Source organism: Cyrtonyx montezumae, unplaced genomic scaffold, assembly GCF_038088225.1.
Source record: "Cyrtonyx montezumae isolate F1298 unplaced genomic scaffold, pur_monq_1.0 scaffold_23, whole genome shotgun sequence".
NCBI lineage: Eukaryota > Metazoa > Chordata > Aves > Galliformes > Odontophoridae > Cyrtonyx > Cyrtonyx montezumae.
This window is the reverse complement of record NW_027071970.1, coordinates 10,104,222-10,132,133: the sequence shown is the minus strand read 5'-3', so window position 1 is coordinate 10,132,133 and position 27,912 is coordinate 10,104,222. Positions and strand designations below refer to the sequence as shown.

At 39.1% G+C, this 27,912-nt stretch overlaps 1 protein-coding gene across 2 annotated transcripts in view; it reads right to left on the bottom strand.

The window, feature by feature from the left end:
- Positions 1–1,735: 1,735 nt before the first annotated feature.
- The window catches only part of SBNO1 (strawberry notch homolog 1), a 28,616-nt gene continuing 2,439 nt past the window's right edge, over positions 1,736–27,912 (bottom strand). Inside the window, exons 2-33 of one of the 2 annotated variants that reach the window (XM_065739154.1) lie at positions 24,673–24,800; positions 23,933–24,037; positions 23,063–23,372; positions 21,570–21,614; positions 21,092–21,192; positions 19,928–20,024; positions 18,790–18,950; positions 17,698–17,831; positions 17,475–17,565; positions 16,455–16,616; positions 15,840–15,975; positions 15,659–15,764; positions 14,385–14,538; positions 12,658–12,840; positions 12,357–12,454; positions 11,637–11,788; positions 10,977–11,174; positions 10,520–10,690; positions 10,258–10,427; positions 9,075–9,206; positions 7,807–7,942; positions 7,309–7,421; positions 7,137–7,208; positions 6,560–6,659; positions 5,987–6,061; positions 5,563–5,709; positions 5,393–5,487; positions 5,108–5,200; positions 4,525–4,662; positions 3,797–3,873; positions 3,472–3,665; positions 1,736–2,583 (exon numbers count right to left, since the gene is read on the bottom strand). In XM_065739154.1, the coding sequence (XP_065595226.1) occupies positions 2,441–2,583; positions 3,472–3,665; positions 3,797–3,873; positions 4,525–4,662; positions 5,108–5,200; positions 5,393–5,487; positions 5,563–5,709; positions 5,987–6,061; positions 6,560–6,659; positions 7,137–7,208; positions 7,309–7,421; positions 7,807–7,942; positions 9,075–9,206; positions 10,258–10,427; positions 10,520–10,690; positions 10,977–11,174; positions 11,637–11,788; positions 12,357–12,454; positions 12,658–12,840; positions 14,385–14,538; positions 15,659–15,764; positions 15,840–15,975; positions 16,455–16,616; positions 17,475–17,565; positions 17,698–17,831; positions 18,790–18,950; positions 19,928–20,024; positions 21,092–21,192; positions 21,570–21,614; positions 23,063–23,372; positions 23,933–24,037; positions 24,673–24,798 (4,215 nt within the window). In that variant the 5' untranslated portion in view covers positions 24,799–24,800 and the 3' untranslated portion in view covers positions 1,736–2,440. The remainder of the gene's footprint in view (positions 2,584–3,471; positions 3,666–3,796; positions 3,874–4,524; positions 4,663–5,107; positions 5,201–5,392; positions 5,488–5,562; positions 5,710–5,986; positions 6,062–6,559; positions 6,660–7,136; positions 7,209–7,308; positions 7,422–7,806; positions 7,943–9,074; positions 9,207–10,257; positions 10,428–10,519; positions 10,691–10,976; positions 11,175–11,636; positions 11,789–12,356; positions 12,455–12,657; positions 12,841–14,384; positions 14,539–15,658; positions 15,765–15,839; positions 15,976–16,454; positions 16,617–17,474; positions 17,566–17,697; positions 17,832–18,789; positions 18,951–19,927; positions 20,025–21,091; positions 21,193–21,569; positions 21,615–23,062; positions 23,373–23,932; positions 24,038–24,672; positions 24,801–27,912) is intronic. The other variant, XM_065739155.1, reaches the window with a different exon arrangement.

Below are 27,912 nucleotides of genomic sequence, written 5' to 3'. Positions count from 1 at the left end.
GCACGTTACCTCCTCACTGCCCTTCTCCCATCCGCCCTTTAGAGCCCTTTTCTCCCTAAAGCTTTTAACAGCATCTAATGCAAGGAACAAACTGCTACCAAATAAAAACAACCTCACAAAACCAGCGCCAGGCATCTACAGGAGGGTATGGTGAGCAGTTCTGCAGCTTGAGGGCTGACTTCCCTTCGCTGATGTCAGCCTTTGAGATGTTACCATGCTGATGCATTGGGAACTCAGCACCGAGGAGCTGATGGCAAGCAGAACGGGCACAGAGCAGCAAGTGGGGGAAACCAATTGCTGGAATAGGAACCTTTCTTACACATCTTCAAGTACTGTTTTATTTTTTCCTCCAGGGAACACAGCTATGAGGGATTTAAGATTAAAATCCGGAAATGTTGTCGATGCAGATAATGCCCATTTAGGATCAGCTCAGCCACCAAAGCTCACACAGAGCTGACAAGAGCACTTAGGAACTGAAGTGCACGTAAATAACCCCCAGCTCCAAGAACTGCCCTTTTCACAGCATCCCGCTGTCTGGGTCGCAGGGGACCTTTGAGGATGCAGTCCCTGCCCTGGAGGGGCCGTACACCTCGGGCTGTGCCGCCCCATTTTCCTGAGGATTGGGATGGGAGTACTGTTTCACCATCTGAAAGGACTCACATTCCTGCACTGAGTGAAGCCCGCACAGCTCGCTGCCACGAGCAGCTTGCCTCACTACCTGTGGCAATAGTCATCTGCCAACGTAACCTCCACAAAATCCCACTGCCCTCCTGGAGTGGGCGCCAGACAGACACGAACACCCTCCCCCACACCGTGGGCTGGTTGTCCAACACAATCCACTCCTGCTGATATCACAGCACTCAGACAAGCTTCACCAGCACAGGACAGCACCCGCCAAGACACACCCAGCACCTGCGCTGCACACAGCTACCCAAAGCAGCAGGTGCCACAGCCACAGCGATTCTGGATCTGTATGCTCAGCTCGTCACAGTGCACTGTTCTGCACAGGGCAGGAGGAGGGGAAGCACACGGGGCTCAGCTGAAGTTCCTGCAGAGCGAGGCACCAGCGCGCTCAGCGCGGCCGGCACACGCCACGTCTTGTCACATTCCAGCTGCACAGCCTTGTTAGTTTTCGTGGAACACAGTGGTTGTCTAAACAAGACTCCACTTCTTGTTAGTACAATAACTTTTATTTGACATCTACAAGATCATTATCTTGTAGTTTGGACAGGTTTATACAATCTCAATTTTTCAATAGTGCAACCTGTGCAAGCAAGAAATGACAAACATTGTCCTTCACTTTCTTATAAACATCTACTATTATAGGCAAAACAAAACTTACCCATATTATAGATAAGTGACTATTCACATTTGTACATTACAATTTCTTTTAAACAGCTCCAGATAAACTCTACAATGTCTTACAACATATTAAACAGTATTCAAGTTACTGGGTAACAGAAACAGCACATACAGCGGAACCCTTAAGTGTTTCCCATTCTCTAATTTACAGCTCAAGTAAGGTTTCATCTTACAAGTGACAAATTAAATTACATTAATGAAGTAAAAAATATAAGATTGTATGCGAGATGGAAGTGAATTTGCACTTAAGTTTCCATAACCACCTCGGATTAAGGAAATGCTTCAATTTAAGGAAAACAGGCATCCAGCCTTCGCAGTACACATTAGGAATACCATTAATACATTAAAAATGAACTAATTTTAATTTAAGATGTTTTTATCACAAAAAGAACATGTTGTAGACTCAAATATATAACCCCCAGGAGAGAACCAGAAAAAATGCAACACCTGGGTATAAACACTATAAAAATGCAATAACCAATGCTGTACAACTAAGATTGTGTTTCTCTCTGAATTCCTGTCTCGTGTGTTTATCCTGTCCATGCCCGTTTCCAAAGACATGCACTGTCAAACAGAAACTGGGAAGGAACCTGAATGCATGATGTGCAACCTCTAGGTTTCATGCTTTTATAAACTTACAAATTGAAGAGAAAAACCTCAATATATATTTTCTATATATATACTCAATACATGCATTCAAGGATATCTCCCACAGCAATGGCATTGATGCACTGCGTTAAACCCTGAGCACTGTATGACAAGATAAAAATAAAGCCTGCTTGGGGACTTTCAAGCATCTTCAAACAAACTGTGGTTTGTAGCTTAAAAGGCCAAAAATAAGAGCAAACAGGAAGCACTACAGAGAGCGTAAGGAAAGACAGATGCACCACCATAAACAACTGCTGGCTTTCAGTTCTACCAACCTTTCTAGATCTCTTTATTCCCGAAGTATTTGAGAGCACACAACTGAACTGAAAAAGTTATATTTCTTTGGAATCTGTCCCTGATTTTTATGCGAGTGATATGCTTTTACAGCCTTCTCCTCAAACACCAAAGTCAACACGTGTACTTTGTCCTCTCATGCATTGTTGAAGTTGGTGATGCTCTGCGGGTGATGCTGCTGCCATATCTGCTGCTGCTGTACTGCAAGCTGCTGAGACTGGTCTGACGTGGACAGGAGGTTGACAAGGGGCGACACGCAATTTGCAGGAATGATCAAGCCTGAAAACAGCAAGAAATCAGTTTCATAAGCTTACCAACAAGCTGTAGTTCATTAAAACTTCAGGCTGAAGGCTGATTTAATGCCACCTTTTAATTTATGCAACACTCGGTGTCTGTTTCTAATGTCAAATCTAATCAAGCACAGCCACAAGTTTTAGTTCTAAGAAGAGGTTTATCTTCAGAAGCCACAAGACCCTAGAGGTCTTAAATCAGTAGAATTATGTTGTCATCTTTCCCTGGAGGGAATTTTATTCTCAGGTTATTGGCTTCCACACAGAAATCAGAAATCACCTACTTCTGCTTTTCTTGACTCCAAGAACTTACAACAGCATGAAAGTTTAGACATAAAACAGCTAGTTAAAACATCTTAAACTGGCACTGAAGTAGAAACTGTCATGACTTTTACACATAAGAACTCCTCACTTAAAAAAAGGGCTTTTTCAGCCCCTGGGGTGCCTATGCTTCCCTAAGGAAGCTTGGTGACAAGAAACTACACACTGATCTCCAAGTCATTCTCAGCAGCTGGTTACACAAGGTCAAAAACTCAAAGCCAGCCATTTTAAGAGCTTACTATTCTCTGCCAGGAACAGCAAAAAAACACAGAGCCTTTAGGGTTTCAAAGGCAGGTTGGTAGGAACAGCCTGAATTCTGTCCCTAGTCAAAAAAACCTGAGAATAAGCATTTCAAAGCCTATAACCTGACTCAAACTGATGTTCGTGTTACAAATTCAGACTTTAATAGTACCTTCTACCTCTCCTCAGCAGAGGAACCATTTCTCTTGTAAGCATCCTTGTTAAAAGCCTCCTGAAACAACTCTTGTAACAGAGAGCTAAGTTACAGCTGCTTTCCTCCTCAGAACAGGAAAGAAGGAGCAGACAAGCCACTTACCTACGATCCTCTGCCCGTCTTCAGTTCTTAGACGAACTATCTGCATTTTCACATTGGTACCACTCACAGAGGCCAGAACACCTTCTACTTTTGTCCAGACACTCAATACTGAACCACACAAGACGTAATAAGTTCGACAGCGGAGTCCCACTTCACAAACTAATCCCAAGCCTGCCTTCTTACAATTGCCTCTCCTAGAGGAGAGAGGGGGAAAAAAAACACCTTTATGTTCTGCAAAAACAGCTCAGTTATAGCAGCACTGAACACCCAATATGGGTAAATAACTCAAGATGAAGAAAGCACCTCTGTGCATACAAATACTAACCAGTAAGCATGTGTGCAGGTGTCTGCAGAAGAGTTGTACTGCTCTAGCCAATGCGGTAGAGCATCTTCAGAAGGTACCTGGTGAAGTAATTCAGAATGTAATATTAACAATAGCAAGTAGAAGACAAAGACTTGCAGATAACAAAACCAATTTGTTCACTGCTATGAGAAAACGGGGAGTAACAACATCCTGATGGTGCAAGTAGGTACACTATCTATGATTTCAAAGACATTCAGTGAAAATGCAGTCTCCGTGGAGTAACAGAACACGAACACAGCAGAACCTCAGGAGGAACACTGGAATCTCAGTCTTCCAGTAATTAACAAGAAATGATTTTTAAGAGACCAATGCTATGAAGTCGTTTGTAAGTGAAGTTAGATACCATATCAGCCTCTAAACAAAACTCACAGCAGTATTTAAAGAACACTAGCAACTGAAGTTTGAGAATCATGCCTCAGAACATGCTGCACACAGCTGCTTATTAAGAATATACACCTGACACAGAAGTAAGCCTTCTCCTTGCTAGCCCTCACTTTACATCACAACACAGCTTACTTTCAGAAATGCTTTCTCTACTGTGTTATCCAAACCTTCAGACATACTTGCAAAGTCCCAGAACATGCCATGCTATAGAATAAGTGATCCATATCTGATAGTTAAATTGAAACAAACAAAAAATCCTAGCATTTCTTCCCCCCTAATTGAAACTAGCATCATTTAATGATTACCTTCTTGTATTTCTTCTTCAGGTCTGCACATGTCTCTAGTTTGAGTTGTTTCCCAGTATTTGGTCTGTATACTAAAAAAAGCTTCTTTTTAGGATTCACTTCTTTCACTAGAATAGCTGTTTTCTTGTTATTTCTTATCTGGAAAAAAAAACCACAAACAAAAACCAAGAACTCAGTGTCAACACACTGACAGCACCAACCTTAAGTGATTCCTTACTACATTTTTTCAGAACAGAAGCACACACACATGCAATAATAAAACCATTAAAAAGGACACATTTCAAAGACAGTAATCTGTACTAAATATATGTTCACCTTATAGAGAGCACCTGTTTTTTTCACACAGGTTTAAGTAAGAGCTATTCACTTAAGCTCACAGACTATAAGCAGATATCCAGGAGCAATTAAGAGTGAGTGCTTCGTCTGTGGAGCTGGAAATTAAATGAGGATTAATCTTGAAGACTGAACATCTCTCAAAACTGAACAGTAGCTGATTCAAACGTTAAACTTTTCAGAGATGACAGCTTATCTGGTTAACCTCAAAACAAACTCTGCAGAACCCACTCACAGCCAAGGAGCTTACCTGCAGTGATAAATAGAACCCATCATCTGGACCTGTCTGCTCTGCCCAGATCTTAGTTGCTTCATCCCAAGACATTCCTCTCTCCACACTGATCTAGAAGAAAACCACACAGTATTTGATATGAAAAGCAAACTCCAAAACCAGAAAAGCTAATAATACCCAGTGGAAGGCAGGGAACTTTCTCCCCCCTCCACCTCCACTCAGTGGAAGCTTAACGGATTTGAAATGTTTCATGAACTTATGGGCAAACAAATCTTATTCAATCACACAAAAGGGAAAACTTACTGTGTATAATTCTACGTGTCCAGAGGTAGAATATCCAGGAGTTAAAAACTTCTTAACATCTGCTTTCCTTACTTTCTCATCCCCAGAGCCCAAATCTTAAAAGGAAGGAACAGAGTTACTTCTCTTTTCTCCTCTTAAGTGTAAGAACAGTGAAATATTGAGTAACTCACCTAAGATGCCCATATCATATCTTCCATTCTTTTTTGCATTTTGAATAACTGCATTTAGCGTGTCAGAGAAGTACTGGAATAAAGCATTCTGCTGATGGACTTCCATACCAAGAATTCTATTCAGAAATTTTCCTATGTTGTTATAATCTTAAAAAAAAAAAAAAGTAAGAAATACATCAGGTAAAAGATTAAGGTTTGTGACAATAGTCTTTCAGAATTCACAGCACCTAAAAAGGACTACTTATATCCATCTTTCAGAAATGAGAAAAATATTCCCAAGGTCTTTGAAGAAGTGTTAGTTGGTGATTTTTATTTATTTCTTTAAGATAGCTACAACTTCAGTTTTGATGTTAGGAATCCACTATCACTATACAGGAGTGGACAACTTCTGGTCACATTTTACACTGTATCAAAGCACAAATACCTTTATCAAGCGTTAGAATTCCAGATCTGTCTTCTACATTTATCAGCCCTACACCAATCAGTCCTTGACGAACATCTACGAGAAAGAAAAAAGATCACAGTTACTTGGCCACCTAAAAATACACCAATGACATAACAGCTCATCAACCTTGTTTCATGGTCCAATTTTAACTGATGACCACAAATACATCACTTACAATTGCTTCCTAAATATACTGATAAGCAAGACAGGAAACATGGGCAGGGAAAACTACTAATGGGCACTGTATGTGAACCCACATGAGAACAAGACATGGTAACTTTTACTACCACTATCTCTTGTAGAAGAGCTATACATGACACTCTGGCCAAACTGGTATAGAACAAGCCTTGTATTGAGTGGGTTTACATGTCTTCTTTCTTATTGGAACTTCAACATTCAGTAGGGTACATATAAATAACATCCAATGAGAACCTATCTGGGCCAGCAGATCAGGTTAAATAGCAATATTTTATAGCTCCAGAATTACTAGCATCTTCTGCATACTGAAGAATCAGAAAAGGCAAGCAATCACATGCAGCGGATTACAATTACCTTTGAAGAAGTCTCCAGGAAAATCAGGAGGTGGTGAGACCATCGGGCTGTCTAAATTCACAATGGATTTCATAACAATTTCTAAAGCATTCCTGCCATACTACATGAGAGAAAGAAAGTTGCTCTGTGATCCAGTGTTTGTGTCTCAGCTCCAAGCACACATGGGGCTAACAAGTATGTTTGATTTACAACAAAACATTCCTCTGCTGTTTAACAACACTGAGAGGAACTGCTCAATAGCTTCTCAGTTTTAAGTCACACTACGTGACCAGCCCAGTGTTAATTCATAATTACAACTGCCAAATTAATTTTTTAATGGTAATTGCAAAGACATGCATCATTTACTTAATACTTGAGTTATTAGCAAATGCAGAGAGGTTATCTGCACACATTTGTGCGCCATGCAGTTCTACAAATAAAGATTCTGGCTATCCCAAAAAGAGGGCACCCTCCCATCAGAAAGGAATACGGTTGAAGTAAAACACATAACAGGAGACAGAAGAGATCCTCCCTCAACATGTCATTTGTGGAACGAGCACTGCAGCATGAGCTTTTCAACCAGAAATAGAACCATCACCTTATTGTCAAAATTGAATCTGCTGAGGTCTCGAGTTTCTGTAGCACGTCTGTCACCGTGAGTAAGGGCTCCCTGTTAAGACACACCTTTGTGATTAGAACAAATTAAAGGAACAATAATCTAAGTTGTGTCTTCCTCAAATGAAGGATCACGTTTCTTGAAACACCCTTACCAAGCTTTCCAGTCTTTTTGCAACTATAGATGCAAATCTTTGCTCTCCAGCCAACTCAGAAATTAGGAACACATACTCTGGAGCAGTCACTTGGTTGGATCTATGAGTTCTTCCTGGATAATTAAATACAAGAACATACATTAAAATAAATTCCATTTCTATTAAGCTATGAATTGTGTGAGGAAAACAGCCAGAACTTAAACCTGCTGAAATTTGTTTCTGCTGTAACCTAGCCACCAGTACACAATTAGAGTTGTGGTAATTTTATGGAAAGTCTTGACACACACAAAGCTAAGTTGCTGCATAAACTTGTTCACTAGTGTTCTATCAAAGCTTTTGCAACTATTAGCTACGACTGTACATAAAAGTAATTCTGCCACAGGTAAAGGAGACTGGCAGGATCCTTAAAAGTCTGCATCAACTTCACATGAACAAGCAGCAAGTTTACTCAGCATTACTGAATCTGCCAAGAGAAAAAGATACAAAGAAGTAATTTACCAAACTGCTGTATTGCTCTGTCTGCACTCCATGGCAACTCCAGAGTCATGTGAACTCTCCGCCTCTGATTCTTAGCTCTACGGTCTGCTTGCAGTGAGATACCAGAGCTGGCAGCCTCCGAGATTATGGCAATGTTCTTTCAATTAAGAAAAAGTTATTCAGCAACAAATCCAGTACTGAGGCTCCGTTTCTAAGAAATGTAATTTTGCATACTATTCCAGACATGTCAGAAGCAACTGTCATTTGTTCTTATTATCTCAAGGAGAAGGTGAGAAAAAGTATGGTTCCCTGTCAGAGTTAGAAATTCTAGCAAGGTTTTCTGGAGCTGATTTATACAAGTGTTTTTGTATTTTTTGAGAACACCTTTCATGCAAACAAAGAACAGCACGCTGCAGCCTTACCACTCCCAAAGGGCACGTGTCCCTGACATAGGCCTGCACCTCACAAACAAAAAGGAATGGACAGAGGGAGACTTGTTCTGACATCATGACAAAAGAATGACAAAAAGTTGGGGCTGATACCATACAAGGAAGTGCATATGGCTATTCTGCTACTTCCATTTACCTTGAAAGAATGTAAATGTTTGGACTGTGTGCATGTCACTTCAAGAACATAAATAGCTTTTCCTGAATGTAGTAACAGACCACACCACAGCTATGTTTACTTCATTTGCCCCCTTGTGGCAGCATGCTCAAATGAACCTCTCCCTCTTTTTCCTCTCCTCCATTTATGAGCTCAATTTCAGTGGTTATTCCAGTTTTTATTTCATTTCAGAGTGTGAGATAAAGGCTGAAAGACATCACTCTTCCCAGCACTACTTCTTAATCCAGGTTAAGGTAAACAACCTCCATCCTTTCATTCTAACCTCTCACTGAAAGTTCTTCCCCCTTGCCACACCAAGTCAGCCTGCGCTTTTTCCTCTTTCTCAACTCTTTTCTCTCAGTAGCAAAAGTACACAGAAATCCAAATAAAGGAATCCTGAAGACATGGAGAGCTTACTGGCTTTTAATACATGCAGTTTTACAGGACTGGTTTAAGGGTGCCAACTTCTCAATTAGCACGTGGCCTTGCCTCCATGCCCACCCAACTACAGCCTGATCTGTAGAGAACGCTGTGCCACACGCTCAGTGGGACCACACAACATACTGGTTTGAAAAACAGAACATACAGCACAGAACAGTAGATAACTAACACAGACAAGCTCTGCACAGTGGCTCTACCTGGCTGACTCAAACAGCAAGTTCTCCTAAATTGCATTTAAGACCTACCTTATCTCCATCCATGAACCTCTGCTTTTCTGTGATGTTCAGAATTTCAACAGGCACATCAAGTTCGGATCTTGACTCGTAAGATATGCTGCCATCATCATTGCTAACTACTCTCCCTTTGCGACCTGTCATCTTTAAAAATAAAGTGAACAGAAGCTCATTATGGCAATAACAAAACTCTAACACGACCAAAAAGTTCAAGCAGTGACACTACTTATTCACACATCTTAAAATATACATTACTGATTCAGAAATTTATAAAGAACCTGGGTTTATTTTTTAGTGTCATTGACCGACACGTGGAAAACTTATTCAGAGGTGGCTCAGGGAAGCAAAAAACACAACAAAAATCTTATGTAAAAATGGAGTATTATACTGGCACAGGCTGCCCAGAGAGGACATGAAGTCTCCTTCTCTAGAGATGTTCAAGACCTGCCTGGATGCCTACCTGTGCAACCTGGGCTAGGGAACTGCTTTGGCAGGGGGGCTGGACTCAATGGCCTCTAGAGGCCCCTTCCAACCCCTACAACTCTGATTCTGTGAAAAGCTGTCAAGTTGTAAGAGATATATGAATAGTAATTTCATTCTTGAAAACTGGAACTAGAGACAAACGCTTACAACTCTAGAGGACTTCTAGAGTACTAAGAAAGTGAACTAAAAATCATGTAAAAACTCATCTACCATTTAAGTGTCTTTTAAGTTGCCATATTTCTACATAATAGAGACAGGTAGCTGAGAGAAGCTTTTCCTCCAATTTTTGAGGGAAAAAACCCCACAATCATACTTTTCACAAATGCAGCTAATATGTTCTTAATGTTTGTTGCTTAGGAAAATGAGCTAAAGCTGTTTCATCTCTTTTGCCCAAGCTTCAAACCGACAACAGTTAGAACAACAAATCACTAATAGAAACAGGAACTAGTATTACTTGCTTGGTAAGAAACTAGCACCCGTCTCAGAAACAACCTGTTCATTCAGTGCCCTTCTCTACATTCCAGTACCACATTCAAGTTTCTCCTTCATTTGAAGGCATTCAGCAAAAGTAGCTTGAGTATGTCATGAGATTAATGCTGAAAGCTAATGAACAACTTTAACAGATACTTATGCTGTAAACTTGAAGAATGACTGTGATTTACAGCAGCAGCAGAAAAACCATCAGATTTCTGACTGTGAACATCAAGGTTACCTCTGCAACATTTTCAGGACCACCCAGTTCATCTATAAGCTCATCCAGTGTATTTGGTGGAAGATCTTCAGCCAGCTTTTCCAGTTTATCAAGCAGTTCTTTCTTCATTTGTTGGGCCCTTTCAACAGCATCTTGACTTGTTACAAAGCTGCTGTTTGTGTTACTGTTTGCTGAAATATAAAAGAATGTCTTTACAATTTAGAATTTCACTGCGTATTCACAAAAAAAAGAGCAAATCAACTCCAAATAAACTTATTCTCACCTGATGTGTTGGTACTAGAAGTGGTGGTGCCAACAGTGGAAGTAAAACAGCTAGGTCGTTTTGAGCCAAGACCAGAAGCTAATAAGGCACTTTGAATAGAATCAGGGTCTATACTTTTCTTCTTTTTCTTCTCTTTAACTTTTTTATGCTCTTTTCTAATTAACCAGGGATCTAGGATAAATGAAATATTTTCAAAATTTTAACAAGCATTTACTAAAAATCTTTCCTTTCCTTTGAAAAAAAGTTCTCATTACAAAAGGTAAGTATATTTAAGTCTAAGCAGATTTTACATACTAAACTGTAAAGAAATGAGTCAACACTTGAATCCTGTCTCAATTAAACAGCACACTTAATGATAAGTCACATTTTAACTGAATGAAATGCTGAAGACAGACTTCACATGCTCACTATTCAAATGTAAAGTTACTTGCTTGATGAAGCACTGAAACCACCTTACCATCTTCATCATCCTCACTGGATTCATCTCTGAATGGGTTGAAGTCATCATCATCTCCAGAGCTGAGAAATCTGGAGCTCTCATTGTCACTTTCCTCATTGTCTGAAACATCAGACTCACTTTCACTCTCATCAGAGCTGCTACCTGCAAGGCCACCTGTTTTGCGAGCCTTTTTGGCTTCCCTGCTTACTTCTTCACCTAATTTTATTACCATCATCACCAAAGGACAGAAAAAGAAAAAGTTAGTTTAGGACATGTAGTCTATTTTTGAGGGTTCCCCTCCCACCACAGTACATGCAAACAAGAATATTTAAACACTGTTGTATTTCTAGAAGCTGAAAAGTTTTTCAGTAGGATCTCTCCCCGACAGTTTTACAATAGATTGTTTCTAGGTAGAAGTATCATCAGAAAAGGCAACCACACTTTTTTAGTCATGAGAAAAACTACATTTACAGGCTGTACTGCTTCATCAGTTGTTTTAAAGCCTATTAACAGAGATCTGTAACAAAAAAATATCTTAGAGACTGTTAACACACTCTTTTGTGACTGCTGGTACCAATATTTATATACCCACATTTCCCCCCCCCCCCCCAAAGTACACTTTTCAGTAACTCTAGAACTATTTTCATTATGGTATCAGTGCAACAGGAGAAGCATTACCTTTCCGTTTCTTTATTTTGTTTTCCTTGCAGGGGCTGTCTCTGGGTGAATTATTGTTGCTTTGAGCAGACAAGTCAATTCCTAACAAGCTAAACAGTTTCTTCCTGTCAGGAGCTGGAAAGTGCTTTTCAATAAGAGACTGAAATACTCCTCTGTTTAAGGAAAAAAAAAAATCCTCGGTCAGACTTGCATTCATCTGAAGTAGAAACTTCTAAGAAGCATTTTAGCAGCTTGCCTGACTTCTGCAAACAATTACTCCTTGTGAATGTTATTACAGAAGCACCCTGTATAATTATCACCCATATCACCATATTTGTCATCCTCTAAAAGGTAGTGATATGAGACTTTAACCCGTTAAACTGATTTTGCTATACAGTGTTATTTCCACTGACATTTTCTTATTGCTTAATAATTTCATCTGACTCTAAAGCTTTACGATCTTCAGCAAGGTAGCCACAGGGCTGGATTCAGCTCATCTGACAAAAGATGTGAGCAACCATAGCACATACTTCACAAGTCTACTCTCCCTCCCTCTCTGAGAGGAACTACACCAGCTGTTCCACATGAAGCACCATTTACCATGGCATTGGCAGAGCTAGGAACGAATTAACAGCTGACTAGAGCAATACTGTCAAGAGCTTGCACAGATGTACCTTTTACTACAGGCACTAGGCCATATTCTGGTTAGTTTTTAAAACCACAATTCTGACAAAATCTTACTTTGCTGTAGAAACAAAGTCATTCAGTTCACCACCACCTTCCTCCAAAGCTTCTAATGTCCTCGCTTCTCCTGTTGACTGCAGGCCAATAACAACACACTAAAGGACAAAAGGATACAAGGTGCTGTTAACAAGATGACTAAGTTGACTTCTGCTCCATTTTCTGCTCACTGAACAGCTTCAATACCAGAACACACAAAAGCACATTGCTACCATGCATTTAGAAATATTTCCTATAAAGAACAAAATCAGCAGCATTATCTTTTACAAAAATACTTAAAAGTAAGCTTTTATCAACTTACTTTCCCATTCTTTATTTCTTCCCTTGCAAGCTGCACCACCCTCTTCACTTTAGATGCTATGCAAAGGTACTTGAAAAACCTCTGATGAGCAGACCAAAACTGACCCCACATGGATTTCTTCATCCGTTGTTCTGCATCAATAAGATCTGCTGCTTGTTGGAACCTCTCTCTAGCACTGACCCACTGAAGAAAAGAGCAGTAATTGCTTTACACGTCACATTTCAAAGCCACATTGCTATGTTCTTTAGTATCCAAAGACAAGTGAAGTTTGAAGTTACAATACTATGGGATTGCAAGTCAAGGAAACTGCTCATACATCAAACAAAACTCAAAAATGAAAATAGTTATGGCTTCACACACTCAAAACGTAATTACTCTCATAATGAAAAGTAGGTATATTTACACTACTTCCAATGCAAATACACAGCATTTTCTAATTATCTAGTTTCTACATTAATACATTCAGGCTAAGAAAGCAAGAGAACTGTCTATAATTAAGTATAAATAAGATCCAAAAAGAGAAAGCCACTGCACTTTCACTTCTACAATGTTTTAACCTTTAAAACTTGTCCAAGACAAGAATGTTCAAGTAAGACTTCTACATGCAAATAAGCAGCTCTGGATATGAATCTAATGACTTTTGAACAAGCCTTGTAAAGTAAAATGCTGTTTTGAAGTTCATGTCATACCTGTCAAAGATTAAAATTAATTACTGTAGCTATGCAACATGAATACTGAGTCATGCATAAGCACTTGTTCAGCAGGTATAAAGGCCCTGTTCATTTTAATTTATGTCCAGGGGATAATTAAGCTGTGTCAGGAAGTTCAGGCTTCTTCTTAGGAAAAAGCTCTTCAATGAGATGATGGCAAAGCACTGGAACAAACACCCCAGGGAGGCAATCATAGCCATAAGCTTGTGTTCAAGAAACATTTTGACTGCGCTCTCAGATACATGGCTTAACTCACAAGCTGACCTGCATGGAGTTAGGAATTGGACTCTGATATGATAAAGGGCCTGGAGCATCTCCCTTATGAGGAAAGGCTGAGTAACCTGGGTCTGTCAGTTCAGCCTGGGGGAAAAGACAACTGAGGCAGGATCTGATAAATGCCTTAGACGTATCTAAAGGGAGGCAGGAGGCACATGGATGAGGTCAGGCTCATCTCGGTGGTGCACAGCAGTAGGATAAGGAGCAACAGTCTAAAACTGGAACAGTCTCACACAAACACATGGAAGAACTTATTTACAGTAAGGGTGATGAAGCACTGGAGAAGGATGCCCAGAGAGGTTTTCAGTGTCCTTCTACAGAAATACTGAAGACCTGTCTGGATGCCTACCTGTATGACCTATCACAGGGAACCTGTTTTAGCAGAAGTGTTGAACTTGATCTCTAGAGGTCCCTTCCAACTCCCACTACTGAACTCATGAACGTGTGTCCTTTCCAATTCAGGATATTCTGTTATTCTAATTCACTTTTCCCTAGTATCACAGTGATACTGTGGTGATATTGGAAGATGCATCCAAAACTACAGCTTTTATGACTCCAAACAAGAACTAGCAGTTTCTACCAGTCTTAAAAGGAAAAATCTTTACAGTAAGATGAGACAGGCAGATGCCATTCCTGTATCTCAACAGCACTAAATTTTCTTTCAGGAGCATTAAGATTTCATTCAAGTAGCTTAGAACTCAGAACTCAAAACACAAAGCAAATTTAATAAGTCATGCTTACCAGTTTCACAGATTTATTGTACATTTTAACATATTCCTGGGAGAGCAGAACTTCATCTATTTTGAAGGTTACACCTGAAAAGCTCAACTGTCTTGCTATGTACATTCCTCTCAGTTTCATATCCATAGCAACTATCTCCATGGCACCAACACCTCTAAAATAAGATGAATGAAGTCCATATTAGAAGTCCATTTTCAAGAGCAATGACTTGTTAAAAAAACACTCAAGTGCTTCAGGTATAAATAACACACTCACAGATGTGGAGGAACGCTTGCAAAAAGTCACTACGTATCTTTAACTAAACAGTACTAATTAGAAGGACTGGAAATTTGTCTTCCACAAAATGAGATCCCTATCCCACAAGTACTGTACACACTCCAGTAAGTATAAACAGTTAACTCCTCCCTCCACCCCCAAGCATTATAGGAGATGCCAAGTTCTAAACAATAAGTGGATAATAAGTTGGTTCAAACAGGTAACAAAATATTCTATTGCAGTTTTATACACTGCAGTGAAGATTTAAAATACATACAATACCATCTTAAGTTACTGAAATTTATGGTGTTAGAAAAACTGAAAGCTTTCTCTACCAAGACCACACCTTTAGCAATTCCACCTTGAGAGCACAGAAGTCAACTGCAAAGCTGGCCTATTCACAAGCTTGGACCCATAATCTCTTTGATACTCATTTGATACTTCGCAATGAAAATGTAGACTACTTTTGCACAGTCTAGAAAAATCACACATCATGGAGATGGTACATGAGAATATGCACACAAAGCCCTACTGCAACATTTGGAAATGGTCAAAATTGCTGTCAAGCAGGCAGAAACAGGTGAACATTAGAATATATTCTAACAAATAATAGAGCAGTGTTATTTCCCAACCTCTCACATTTATTTTTTTTAGATTGAGCTGAGTACTTAAACATTAGAGGGCTTCTGCATACAGTGAGACTCTTGACTATACTGTGCATACTCAGTACACACTGTGTTTTCACAGTTTTAATGCAGAAACATTCTCTCCTCCACACCAACCACACTTTAAGAGAGCTACTTCTTTTACCATCTTCTGAAGCCACATTTTCAGCAAGTGAGGGGAAACATCCATCTTCCACTACATCAGCTACATTTTTGTTGGATTTAGAAGCCAGAGGCAGAAAGTCCTCAGTGTGACAGAATGCGTTTGTATAGGATTATGTGAGCAACAGCAAAGGAACTGGAAAGTACACTGCATGACAAACATGTTCTTGCTATAGCTCTTCAAAATATTACCTTCTTTCAACAGCCTGAATGAAGTCACTGAATTCCCTAAATGGAGTTCCTTCACCCCATATTCCAAGACGGTTCATATACGCCATGTTTCTTGGCTCAGACGCACCTAGGAGAAGAACATACTTTGTACCAATGCCTCTGAAAGAATAGAGACACTTAATGTAAACCAGGTAGCACATACCTGTGGCACTGGCATAAACAACCCGAGCTTTTGGAAGTTTATTCTGAAGTTCCAATACAGCCAGACCCGTTTTTGTTGGTTTTGATGAACCCACAGGACAGAGATTCTTGGCTTTATGACACTCATCAAACACAATCTGAACCATGATTAAGGAAAAGCTTTTGCTTTGTTGTTTTGAATGAAGCATTAAGAGGTGAAAACAAGAAAAAATACGAATTAGAGATAGGTTACAACAGTACATTTTGAACTTTAGGACACTAGTCACATTTTTCAATCGAAACTCCAGGAAAAATAATGTCACTGGTATTTAATAAGACAATTACCCATACTTTCCAGACCTGAATTCTCTAAAATGACAGCAACACTCCTAGAAAAAACTTTAAATCCTGGTAAGAGGCACCGCATAAACTTAATTTATTCTGTGGAAAAAGCAGAAATTAATCTCTGGTAAAACATTTGCCATGTGAGTCTACTGTCTAAGCATGTAAATAATTCACTGCTGTCCTAATGAAAGAGCAATACCTACAAGCACCAGCCAATAACAATATAGGACTGTCTCTAAAGACATACACTTAAGTAACAGTTTGGTCACTATGAACTCCAGATAAAGGATACAACTCCATCAAAATCTTCACCACACCAATGAAGAAGCTGCTTTAATCTGGTCTTGTATTTACCACCAGATTGACTTTCACCAATAAGAGAAGAGTACGTGGCAAAAATGACCCCCTTCTTCACACTTCCGTTATGTTTAGAAGAAATTTTCCCATACTTGAACTGCAATAAAGATAATTACTTAAGAGATCCCTTCTGAGAGCCATCTACCTCATTACTAAGGCATCCTGGTGATCTTAACCTTAGTACTTGGAAGCCCCACAACCCCTACATCATGCTTAGAGCACATCTGCCTAAAGGGAATTTTGTGAAGAGGTTATACAGATGCACTGAAAGATTTGAGGCCTCAAAAGTTAACATCTAAGCTCTTCAACTACCTTGCTTCCTTAAATACAAAAAAAAAAAAGTCTTCATTGCTAAAAATGCATTCCTCATAGCTATTTAGTGTATCTATTGCTACTACTGTCAATGGCAGTTCCCAGAAGTTTTACTACATTTTAGAAATTAAGATTTTGCAAAGCAAGAATACTAACTTGAAAGGAACTTTAAGTTCAGTGACCTCAACCAGTAAACACATTTCACATTTAAGTGGCTAATCCTAAACAGACAGCACAGGAAAGAACTTCACATACTACTGCCACTTTAATACATTACTGAGAAATTCTGTTATTCAGTCATTATGCACAAAGTGTACCATGTGTAAAACACACACTGGGGAGTGAAAAAAAAGATTTAAGGATGATTTCAAATACTAGAAAATATTCTCCTAATAGTCTCAGTAAAGGCTTGAAGAACAATGCTTAAAAATATCACATACTAAGACAATCATATAAGGGGCCTATTTACATGATTAACTTGAAGTACTGCATGGATCTTCATAAGAAGGTGGCCTGTCAAGCAAGACCTAGACATTAATTCTATTGAAATTAGTACATTCTTGCAACAGTTAACACACGCAACTTGTCACACATGCATACCTAAAGTTTTGCCTCAACTGTACATAGAAAAAAGTTTCCACACCTTGTTTAGGGAATGAACCAAAATGTTTTTTGCTCCAATATCTCTCAAATCTCTTTCAGCATCATATTTCAGATCATTTGACACGCTAAACCTGAAAAAAAAAAAAGCATTTAACACAAGTTTCAGCAGAAGTTCAAAGACCTGTTGGCAAATCCTTTCTGAGACAGTACTAAAATACTACAGACACCATACTGTCTGCTCTAAGAAATCCATGTACACTTACCAGACTGCTCTTTTTCTGCCTAACAAGTAATTTTCATAGATAATCCCAGCTATGGTCCTTCCTTTTCCTACACCAGCACCATCACCTATCAAGAATCCAGCTCTGTCTCCATTGGGAAGGAATGTTTCATGTTGCTGTTAGACAAAGAACAAAAACTTGTATTCATTCTCCAGAATGTATCACTGTAAATTGTCATAAACAAGCAAAAAACATCCTACTGGATGAGACCAGACATCCCCAGCCAAACAGTCCCTGAGAGCATGAAGAGGAGTTTTTATTAAGGGAGCATGTATGAATGCAGCTGCTTCATGTGTTCCTGATCCCCACCTCCTTCCCTTAGTGCCTGGAATTGTTGGGTGTGCATGTCTATTGCTTGTAGCAGCCACAAACAGACTTCTTACTTTAAAACTCTCCACAGCCTTCTGTGGCATCAAGACCAAGATGATCACTGTCCACTGTGTAAAGAAGCATTCTCCTATCAATTCAACCACACTCTCATTTGTGTCACTTCTGTGCGACATGAAGAACAATTCTACTGCCTTCTTGACCACACAAACCTTGGCTGTACCCCTTTATTGTTCTCTTCACCAGCCTGAGGAATACCAGCATTAAGTCTCTTCTTAAGAGGCAACTTATCCCTATGGTCTTCCTACATCTTCTAACCTTCACTTCCTTCATAACATGCAGAGTTCTGTACTCAACATTATCATGTAGGTCTACTATGATTTTAATTTAGCAGCAAAAATAATATCCAGTCTTGTTCTCAGTACCTTTTCCAACGGCATCAGACATCACTGGCTTCCTTAATTACTGCTGCAGCCCATCAAGTTATTTCATGGTAATAACTAAAATGTCTGTTTGTGCATTATAAGGCAGACTGAGATCTCCTTTGTGGAAGTCCATTAGACAATGTTTTCCTGTGTGTATTACCTCACACTCACCTGCAGTGAAGCTCACCTGCCACCTTCTAATGCACCTTAAAGCTCTGAGCTCCTACAATTTTTTCACTATAAAACTGACCCAGCTGCACTCATCAGAAAGTTATTTTCTTGAATTCTGTGTTAGTTTTTAAGCTGTATCTGTCGAGCATACCTGGGCCGCATAAGTGATCGCTTCAAGCTGCAAAGCTGACAACCAGCCACTATCAATGGTTTCTTCTGATATTGAGGTCTGGTACCACACATCAGGAGGAGTTACACTGGATAATGAACTGGTTTCCACTACCGGGTCAGGATGACGAAGACCAATTTTTACTGGTTGGGAAGGTAAAGGGAGGAAGGGTAAAGATGAGAACATAATGAACAGCTTTGTTGCTGCAGGACAGGTTCTTATATTTACTAAAATAAACTGCAGTTGTCCACTGCAAAGGTTGAATTTGAGAAACACATTTCTTTGCTCACTCAAAATTCAGAGTCAAACTTCCACATGCAAAGCAATACATAAATATGAGTTATGAGTTACTGCAATTTTAACTGTTTCTTTTCTCACCATCTTACCCTACTTTAAAAAAAGATTAGATAATGGTACATTTCATACAAAATAAATCTGAGAAACTGCCCTGACCCTTGTCTCTCCCCCTCCCAAAAAAGGCAGACTCAACATGTCACAACCACAACAGCAACATTCTCCTCACTATTTGTATAGTGCCATTTGTAGTAGTATGAAAGGACAAAAAAATAGAATACAGTTTAACTGCTGACAGATCTGTGACTAAAAACATTTAACAACCCCATGCAATGCCTTCCTCTCGTTTTTACAGCAGATCAGAGTAATTAAGTTCACAACTTTTTATCACTAATGACAACAAAAAGGAAAAAAAAAGAAACTGCAATTAACAACTGTAAAATACATCTTTTAAAAAAAAAGTCAGTTCTGAAAAATAAGCAAGGAAAAAGTAGCAGTGACTCTCAGTCCCTTTACAAGATAATCTCTGCTGAGAAAGAAGCTTAAGACAGGCTAAAAACAAATCAAAACATTTTGGTTCAACTGCACCTCTGAAACAGAAAGGGAATTTTTTGGGAAGTGTCTATTAAAAAACAATACTACATACTTTCAAAACTGAGTGCTATGCAAGAAAAACTACCTAGAGAAAAAACACCCTAAATTCATGTCCTTTTTAAATTCAATCCAGTTAAAATCCTATGGGAATTTTAGCATACATTATTTACTCTGCCATAGTTATAGCTATCAACGGTTCAGCTTTTTGATACAGATAACATGCAGGTCATACATTTTATTGGCATATACTCTGCATAAGTTTCTGCATGGCCCATTTCTTCCTCATCTTCTTCCTCAGGCTCTTCTTCCTCTTTAACAGCTGGAACTTTCTAGAATAGATAAATACCTGCATTAGAGTGTTAACATGCTATTTAACTGTGTCCTACAAATTAAACTGAGAAATGCAATAAACGTCAAGCTGCACTTGAACATATCCCCATCATACGTACTAGACAAACCAGTGAGCTGCCAGGCAAACTATGAAAGGAAATGTGCATTTCTTAGGCACTTATTGTGTAGCAAACCTAGACAATGTGAGGGAGCTTCCTCTCTTTTACGGAGAGAGTTCATATAACATTTTATTGAAGTCACAGTTTGAGCACAGAACTGCCTTTAACATACAACAGTTGGTTAATAGCCAAAACCCAAACTTTCAGGTACTCCCATATCACCCTACTTGTAGATTTATTACACTATTTCACAACTTCAGGGAGCAGTTACAATAGTTACCACAGTTAATCTGTGGTTCTCAAAATGCAAGTACTGTTTTTACTGTCATCTTAATCTATGACAATTCTGAAGTATACTCTCAACCACCATTCCAAGTCTTTTGCAATTATTACTATAATGTTTAAATTATAATATTACACAATTCAGCTGAACAGCCTTCTGTAGGCCAGTCACTGAGAACTGCTCATCACAAGCAGCTGAAGCTCAAAGAGTTCACAACATCTGAATATTTTAGCTAAAATTTGTGAACATTGGATGATACTCAGATTACTATCCCCAATCAAACCACCCAAAGGAACAGCCATGCTGGAGTCTTCTAGTTTCCCTATTACTAGGTTCACAAACAGGGATATTTTAAAATCAAAGTGTCTTAAAACAGAACAACTGAGTTTATCAACTTTAACCAGAACACACTCTTGCCTGCCTGTTAAAAGCAGTTACTTGAAGCTATCATTCAGTATACAAGTTGTCTGCTCTACGCAGCTGTTAGCTTTAGTCATCCAATCAAGTACTCATCTAGCAGAGAAACTAACCTTTTGAAGCAACAGATGCACTCGGTACAGTTCTACCACACAAAAGGCATGTATGAGTAACCACCAGAACTAGTCACAGTTGGCTGTGGCCAATAAAATACACACTCAGTGAATTAACTGTTTCTACTACTTACCATAGTAGGTGAAAAACTTCTCATTTTAACATCATTTATCCATATTCGTGCTACCTCTTTTGTGGAAGCCTCCTTCTTCACTGCACCATTGCTTAGATCAGCTACCAACAAAGAACAGAAAGAGCTATGTTCAACCAGAATACCCTCCAAACGTTTTGAGTCAGACTGCAAAACCTCTCCTCTAGCTCATTAACAGAAAAGGATGCTACTGTCCAGTAGGACACAGATGCTTCAAAATGCTAGTAATGTTTTTGTCAGAAACTGAAAAATGCCCCTGAGCACACAAGGAGTTAAATACTACTGCTACTTAAAGAAACTTTCCATGCAATATCACATCTGGCAGGTGTGTATTAGTTTCAAAACAGAAAAAAGATACCTTCACCAAATCTGGGCATAATATTGAGACGTACTTCACTGTGAATCTTTGGAGTTTTACAGCAAACCAGAAAGTCTGATGTTTCAACAGAAATAAGCTTACCTGGTCTGGTGGCATTTACCACCTTAGGTGGAACTACAATTATTTCTGAAAAAAAGAAAATCCAACTTTGGTCTCAATAGTTTATAAAATAAAGTCTCGATCTCAAAGGATCCTGTTAGCTTGCCTGCTCTCACCCACATTTGGAAGCAACCAACAAGAGGGTTTAGTATTGAACTCAATTCATACAAGGATAGATGCAAAACATTTAAAGGAGTGGTTAAGCTTCCATTAGATTGATAAGACAATGTATGTGCTTAGTGCAAATGATCCTAGAAAACAATTAAGACAATTACACAAAAAGTTTTCACCTTAAAGAGGTTGCATAATTTGTTTGTTTTCAGTCTAGAACTTCATTCACCTGAACCACACACAGAGACTGCACTTCCTTCCACTGAATTTTCCAAAGGTATTTTTACTTCAATAAGCTTGAAACATGAGCACACAAATAACATTAGAAATGCAGTTCTAGAAGTTGCATGTTTCCTTTTCACTTAACAAAGACACATACTGAACTATTTCCTACAGCTGTGCCACTGCAGCACCTACTGGGATTTGATAATTGCTTATTACTTAGATGGTTCTGGGAGCTCTCATTTAGCACAGAGGACTACATCAGAAATCCTATGAAGTGTTTCTCCTTCTCCTATGAAAAACGTGTTACTGCCAACTTTGCCTATAAAAAAAAGCAGTAAACCTTATTTCAGAGGAAATGAGGATACAGTAAGAAGCCTTTGTATGTCTCAACAAAAGCAACAGAGATCTTCTCAAGCAAATTCAAGCAGCCCGGTGTCTTATAAAACTCAGAACAACTTAAATTAAGCATTTTTACACAACAGTCTAAAGATCAAATCCCAATTTAAAATACACATGCAGTTCTCTGCATTTAAGCTGACCATGTACATTACCCACGTTAGAAATAACACAAGAGAAGACAATAAGTGATCAAATCAGTAATGTGAAAAGCACATCAAGCTTTTATACATAGCAGGTCTGATGTTTCCCATGAAATATACATGGATACAAAGACTTTCCTTTATTGGAGATATCTGAGAGAAAAACTCTGTAATAGGAATGTCGGTCCAAACAGACAACAGCACATACTACAAATCTCTTTCATGAGATTCAAGAAGCACTCTTTTGCCATAGTTCCCCAGCAAGTACATAACACAGCGAGAACTCAAGCAGGCTCAAGAAAGCTAAATTATCAACTTCAGTGGAGTTCATGAATTAATTTTACCAACATGCCAGCTGCACTCTAAAATGTCATTTTCCTCATCCCTTATGGTAAACTAAAGGCTTGATTTCTCAAAGTCTGTTATCTTCCGATATTTTCACCCCAAATTCTATCAGTAATAGCATTAGAATAGCATTTATAACGTTTTCTGGACTTTGATATTCTAAAAACAAATGAAAATTGAAGAAGGCGTGCAAGTCTCTTCATATTTCACCATTTATCTGAAAATCTGTAGTTACGAAGAAAGAAAAACACTCACTTGCTGCTGTTGCTACTGGCTGGGCAATATTAGGAGGTGGCTTCAATTTCATTAGTTCATTAAGACTATTATTCTTCAGCAGATCTTTCAGCTGAATCTGGTCCTTTGAAGGTGCAGTGGTCAAGGCATTCCGTACTGCTGGTGCTGCAACCGAGGGTCGGGTAGTTGTGCTGGTCTGAATGATTTTTGCTACAGTAATTGTCTGCCTTGTAGTTGTAACTGGTGTTGTTTTTGTCATCACTATTGTAGTCCCCAAAGTTGGAAGCTGATTTATTTGATTCAGCACAAAGGTTGTGGTGGATGGTGGTTGCTACCAACAGAGAACAAGGGAGATTTTAGATGACAGAGAAAGCAACAGACCTCTAGCCTTCCAACTAGAGCCCAGGAGTCACCAGTTTTTTTTTTTTGAGAACATTAAGAACTGCTTTGTGGTACAAGAGCCTCAGCAAGAAGTGCATTTAAGTACAGTATTATACTGATAAGTCTTCAAATTCTTGCATTTTTTTTTTTTAAGTACATCCACCTTACTGCAAATCCGTCCTCTATATTCTCAGTTTACAGGTGCAACCACAACTGTGGTGCTCAGAATTACCCACAGTTATAAAAGGCAACACATAGTTCAGGGACTGAAGTTTACACAACTTCCATATTCCCACAAATGCCTTCAGGGAAGTAAAAGGCACAATGGACACCCCAAAATGTTTTCCTGTATGCAGTTTTTCCTCCTTGGATGGAACTGAAGTTGCAACTCATAGGTATCTCAGTCTCAACACTGGTAGTGCTGAGATCATGGCATTTTATCACCCTGCCTTTTTTTGTTACACTTTATGATGTGTTTTGTACACTTAATGATGAAGTATCAGTTCTTACCCGAACATTTAATAAGGCTGGAGTTGATACAGTCTCTGGTTCTTGTTTCACAGCAGCTGGGGCCTCAGTTTCCAACCCTAGATCCAATGCACTAAGTGGCACTGACTGCAGAGGAATGAAACAAAGCATCAGTAGGTACTCATATCAGCAAATATCTACTAAGAAAATTTCAGCCTAAGCATCTGCCCACAAAGTACAAGTTAATAAGCACAATAAAGGACATCCCTATTAACAAGAGTTGCACTGGAAATAAAGATTAGAGCAACTGATTCCCCTGCAAAGAGCTGAACACCATGTTAGTTAACTACAATGAAAACATAACTAGTTTTGTGATGTCACTGTTAGACACACTACTGTTCCCAAACCACATCAAAAATATTTTTGTTCTCACAGATTTAACACTGTCCCAAGATTTAAATCCCATACTAAACTACACATTCTGTAGAAAGCAGCTGGACTCTGCAAACAGAGTTCTAAGAATGCATGACAGCGTACATCAAATGGGGGGTAACAAAACCAGAGAAGATAAAAATATTTATGATTACACTGATAGAAATAGCACATTTCAGATTACTTTACACTAAAGTTTAAAATGAATTGACAAGTCATTCTGTAACCTTCACTGTCAAGCAATATTTATGAAAATTCCACATTCTTAAATGTTTGCTACAGATCCTCCGCCCAGCATATCAAGCTCAAGCTCTTATGTCCTCTAACAAACAACTGGCTCTTGTTTTAACCTGCTGAACAGCTGGAGTCGGAGTTGCAAGAACCACGTCCGGAGAGTCAATATCAAATAGATCATTTGGACTGATTCCACTCTCACTCAAAGCAGCAAGCAACAGATCTTGTCCTGGCTCCACCATCTCTAAAAAAGATTAAAAAAATACAAGTTACATTTAATTTTGTTTGGTGTGCATGCACATTTTAAGCTACTTTTACTGGACTCTATGCTGCACAGTGACCTGCATACACAGTTTCACTTTCTGTATTTACTCATATTTTTTTGAAATCTTTTCGATGTGTCAAATACAGAAGTAGGAAAAAAAAGAGTTGTTTGCCACACAAAATGCTATCACACCCATAAACTCACAGAAAAAAAGGATGCCTTTCCTAATCGTTATCACACTTGATTTTCAAGCATTACAAGAAATATCAAGTAGCAGAAGTGGCAAGACTATTATGCTAATACACGTCTGTCAGTGAAGCATACTGCACAAGGGAAGCACAATTAAAATTCATTTAGTTTATCTTGTAACAACAACTTAGCAATAAAAAGCTTGTAAGGAAAGCATTTGTTTCTTGCATGCCGTTTCATTAGGTAGTAATTCATTCATGGGAGAAATTCTGTTTTGGAAAGAACAAATGCTCCAACATTATTATAGCATGTCAACTACATATTAAATAGGACACCAGCATCAGGTCACAAGCTCCTTTATGTGTAGGACAAGCAAAATTAATTTCAAAAGCCTACACTAGGTAGTATAAAAACCTTACATAAAAAGCCAAATATAGTTTTAAGACAGATGTATTTTTGCTCTTCTAAATGCTCTCCCTAGAGCATTTTGCCCTAGCAGTGCGAGAACTATATATTCTAAAATACAACTCAAGCAGAAATTCATTCCACTTGCTTTCCACGCCCTCACTACCACCCATGTGTAAAAAAGCTGAACATGTACTCCACAGCAGGTAAGAGCACAACAACATTTGTCATTTTAGACACAGGTTCACAGATGAAACAGCACTCAGTTGCATACCCTCCTCTACATACAGAGAAGTCTGGCTGGTGACATACATTACCTAGCACGTTTGGCAGAACAGGTAATTCTTGCAGTACATGAAACCTCAGGCAATTGATTCTCATTCTCCCTAGTTTTAGGGACAGCAGGCAGAGACCTCCTTTTGGTGGAGGAATACTCACATGGCAGCAGCACAACTGAAGAATGGAAGTAAGGCACCAGGAGAGGGGAAGACACACTTCCACGTATCAAAGGCTGTACAGCTCAGAAGAACAGCAGTGCAACAAACAATGGTTGTTGGAACTGCCACTGACCTAGCACAATCCCAAATGCCATTCACTAGATCAGAACTAGACTCTGCTTTCTATTTTTCTTTAAGGCACTTGAGGTGATCATCTAGATCAGCAGAATTGCTGAGTTTGAAGTTTATTGGTCCAGAAGATAAGACATCCAGCAAAAAATTTCCATGTCAGCTCCTTCAAAGGACGTCCCCTCCCACCAGTCCATCTCCTAGAGCCCTGAGTGGCACAATAAAACTAAGTAAACCCAGTGTTAACTTTACCTTTCAAAATGATTAAGCCCCATCTCAAAAAAGGGGGCTATATATACACATATACACACATACGTACAGACACACACACATTTAAGTGGGGAAGATAAATTCATTATTTTAAGCTAAAACACTGACAGCAACCACCTCATTTATGTCAGAACCTTACACTTGCTACTCCCTCAAACTGAAGATTTTTATACACTCTGCAAACATAATATCACAGTACTAACTTGAGAGAGAGCTGATACTTCAATAGAGCACAAACATCATTGCTCAACGCTGTCAAGCAAAAACATCTAAACATACAAATGAAACAAGTGCCAGCTGCATAATTATTGAGCCTGTATTTAGGTCTGCTCAAGCTATCTCTAGGAGGAGGTATGACTGGGACTTGCTGAGGGATAAATAATCCCCTCCACACAGAACACAGACCTGGGAAATCACAAGCTTGGGGCTGTTTACATAAAGAAATGAGACAAAAGAACACAGCAACTTCTAGTCTGCTCTTGCAACACAAAGAAAGGACTTGCTGTTAGTCCCAACTACACAGCAAAACCAGCACAAGAAAAAAAGCCACAAATACATCTTCCCCAACTGTCCTAAAATGGTGCTACAACCTCTCGAGGCCACGTGAAGTCAAATTCAACATCACCTCAATCACACTTCACTTTCAACAGTTAAAAAAAAAGTACAGTGTTTTAATAAATGAGACCCAGAAATCATTCACTGAAGCAAGCAATTCAAGCACTACTTATTGCTACTCATCCAGCTTGAATTTAGAGCTCAGAGAGTAACTGCTGGAATCCCAGAGTACATCTGGTCAGTTCAGAGGCACTGCTTCACTGCCAGAGCCATCTTCACATAAGAAACCCCCAGTTCTGTTTCTACCACTCTAACCTCTATCTTAACAGCTCTAAAAATCAGCTTTAGCTGAATTGTTAGCAACCACTGAGAGAAACAACAGCAATTGTTTACTCATCTGTCCGACAGCCCAGACAATGAAAGTTGGACTAACTAGTTGCATTTATTTTGTTTCTGTATGCCCGGAACAAAGTTGCATTGTTTCAAACTGGAACAGAAGGAATTCTGAACTTCTAGAATTTTTACATTAAAAGCACTGAATTCTTGGCACCCATTTTAGATTCTGTGAAAGTTGTGTGTGCCACCACCCCACCATCCCTTTTCCTGCTTTCTCCCATAGAGTTTTAGCTCAGTGAAGACGTGATAAAGTTGCAGAAGAAGTACCCTGATAGTTGTTTTCTGTGACACACACTAGTCGAGCTTAAAACGTTATCAGGCTGAAACAGCCCCATAATCTCACAAGGTAGGAGGGCTTCTCAGTTAGCATGAGTGAAAGCAACTTTATCAAGCTCTGCAGCTCAGCTTTGGCAACACTATATAAAGGACCTGTTCACCACATTTTAAAAAACCCCAGAAGAAAATATTTATAAAAAAAGTTGTGAATATTACAATCTGTTCCCTGAGCATTTCACAAGTCAAAGAACTGCTCTGAGCACACAGCTCATGGATGAGGCTACGTTCAGTCAGGCTGCCCAGTGTCACAGAGCAAGAAGCAACCTGGTGCACAACCCAAAGAAGACATATTTACAACTGTTTGACAGCAGCTGTATCCCAGCTATTTTCTTTGTAATAAGAATAAAATAGTGCTGCCTTTCCGAGGAGAGCTA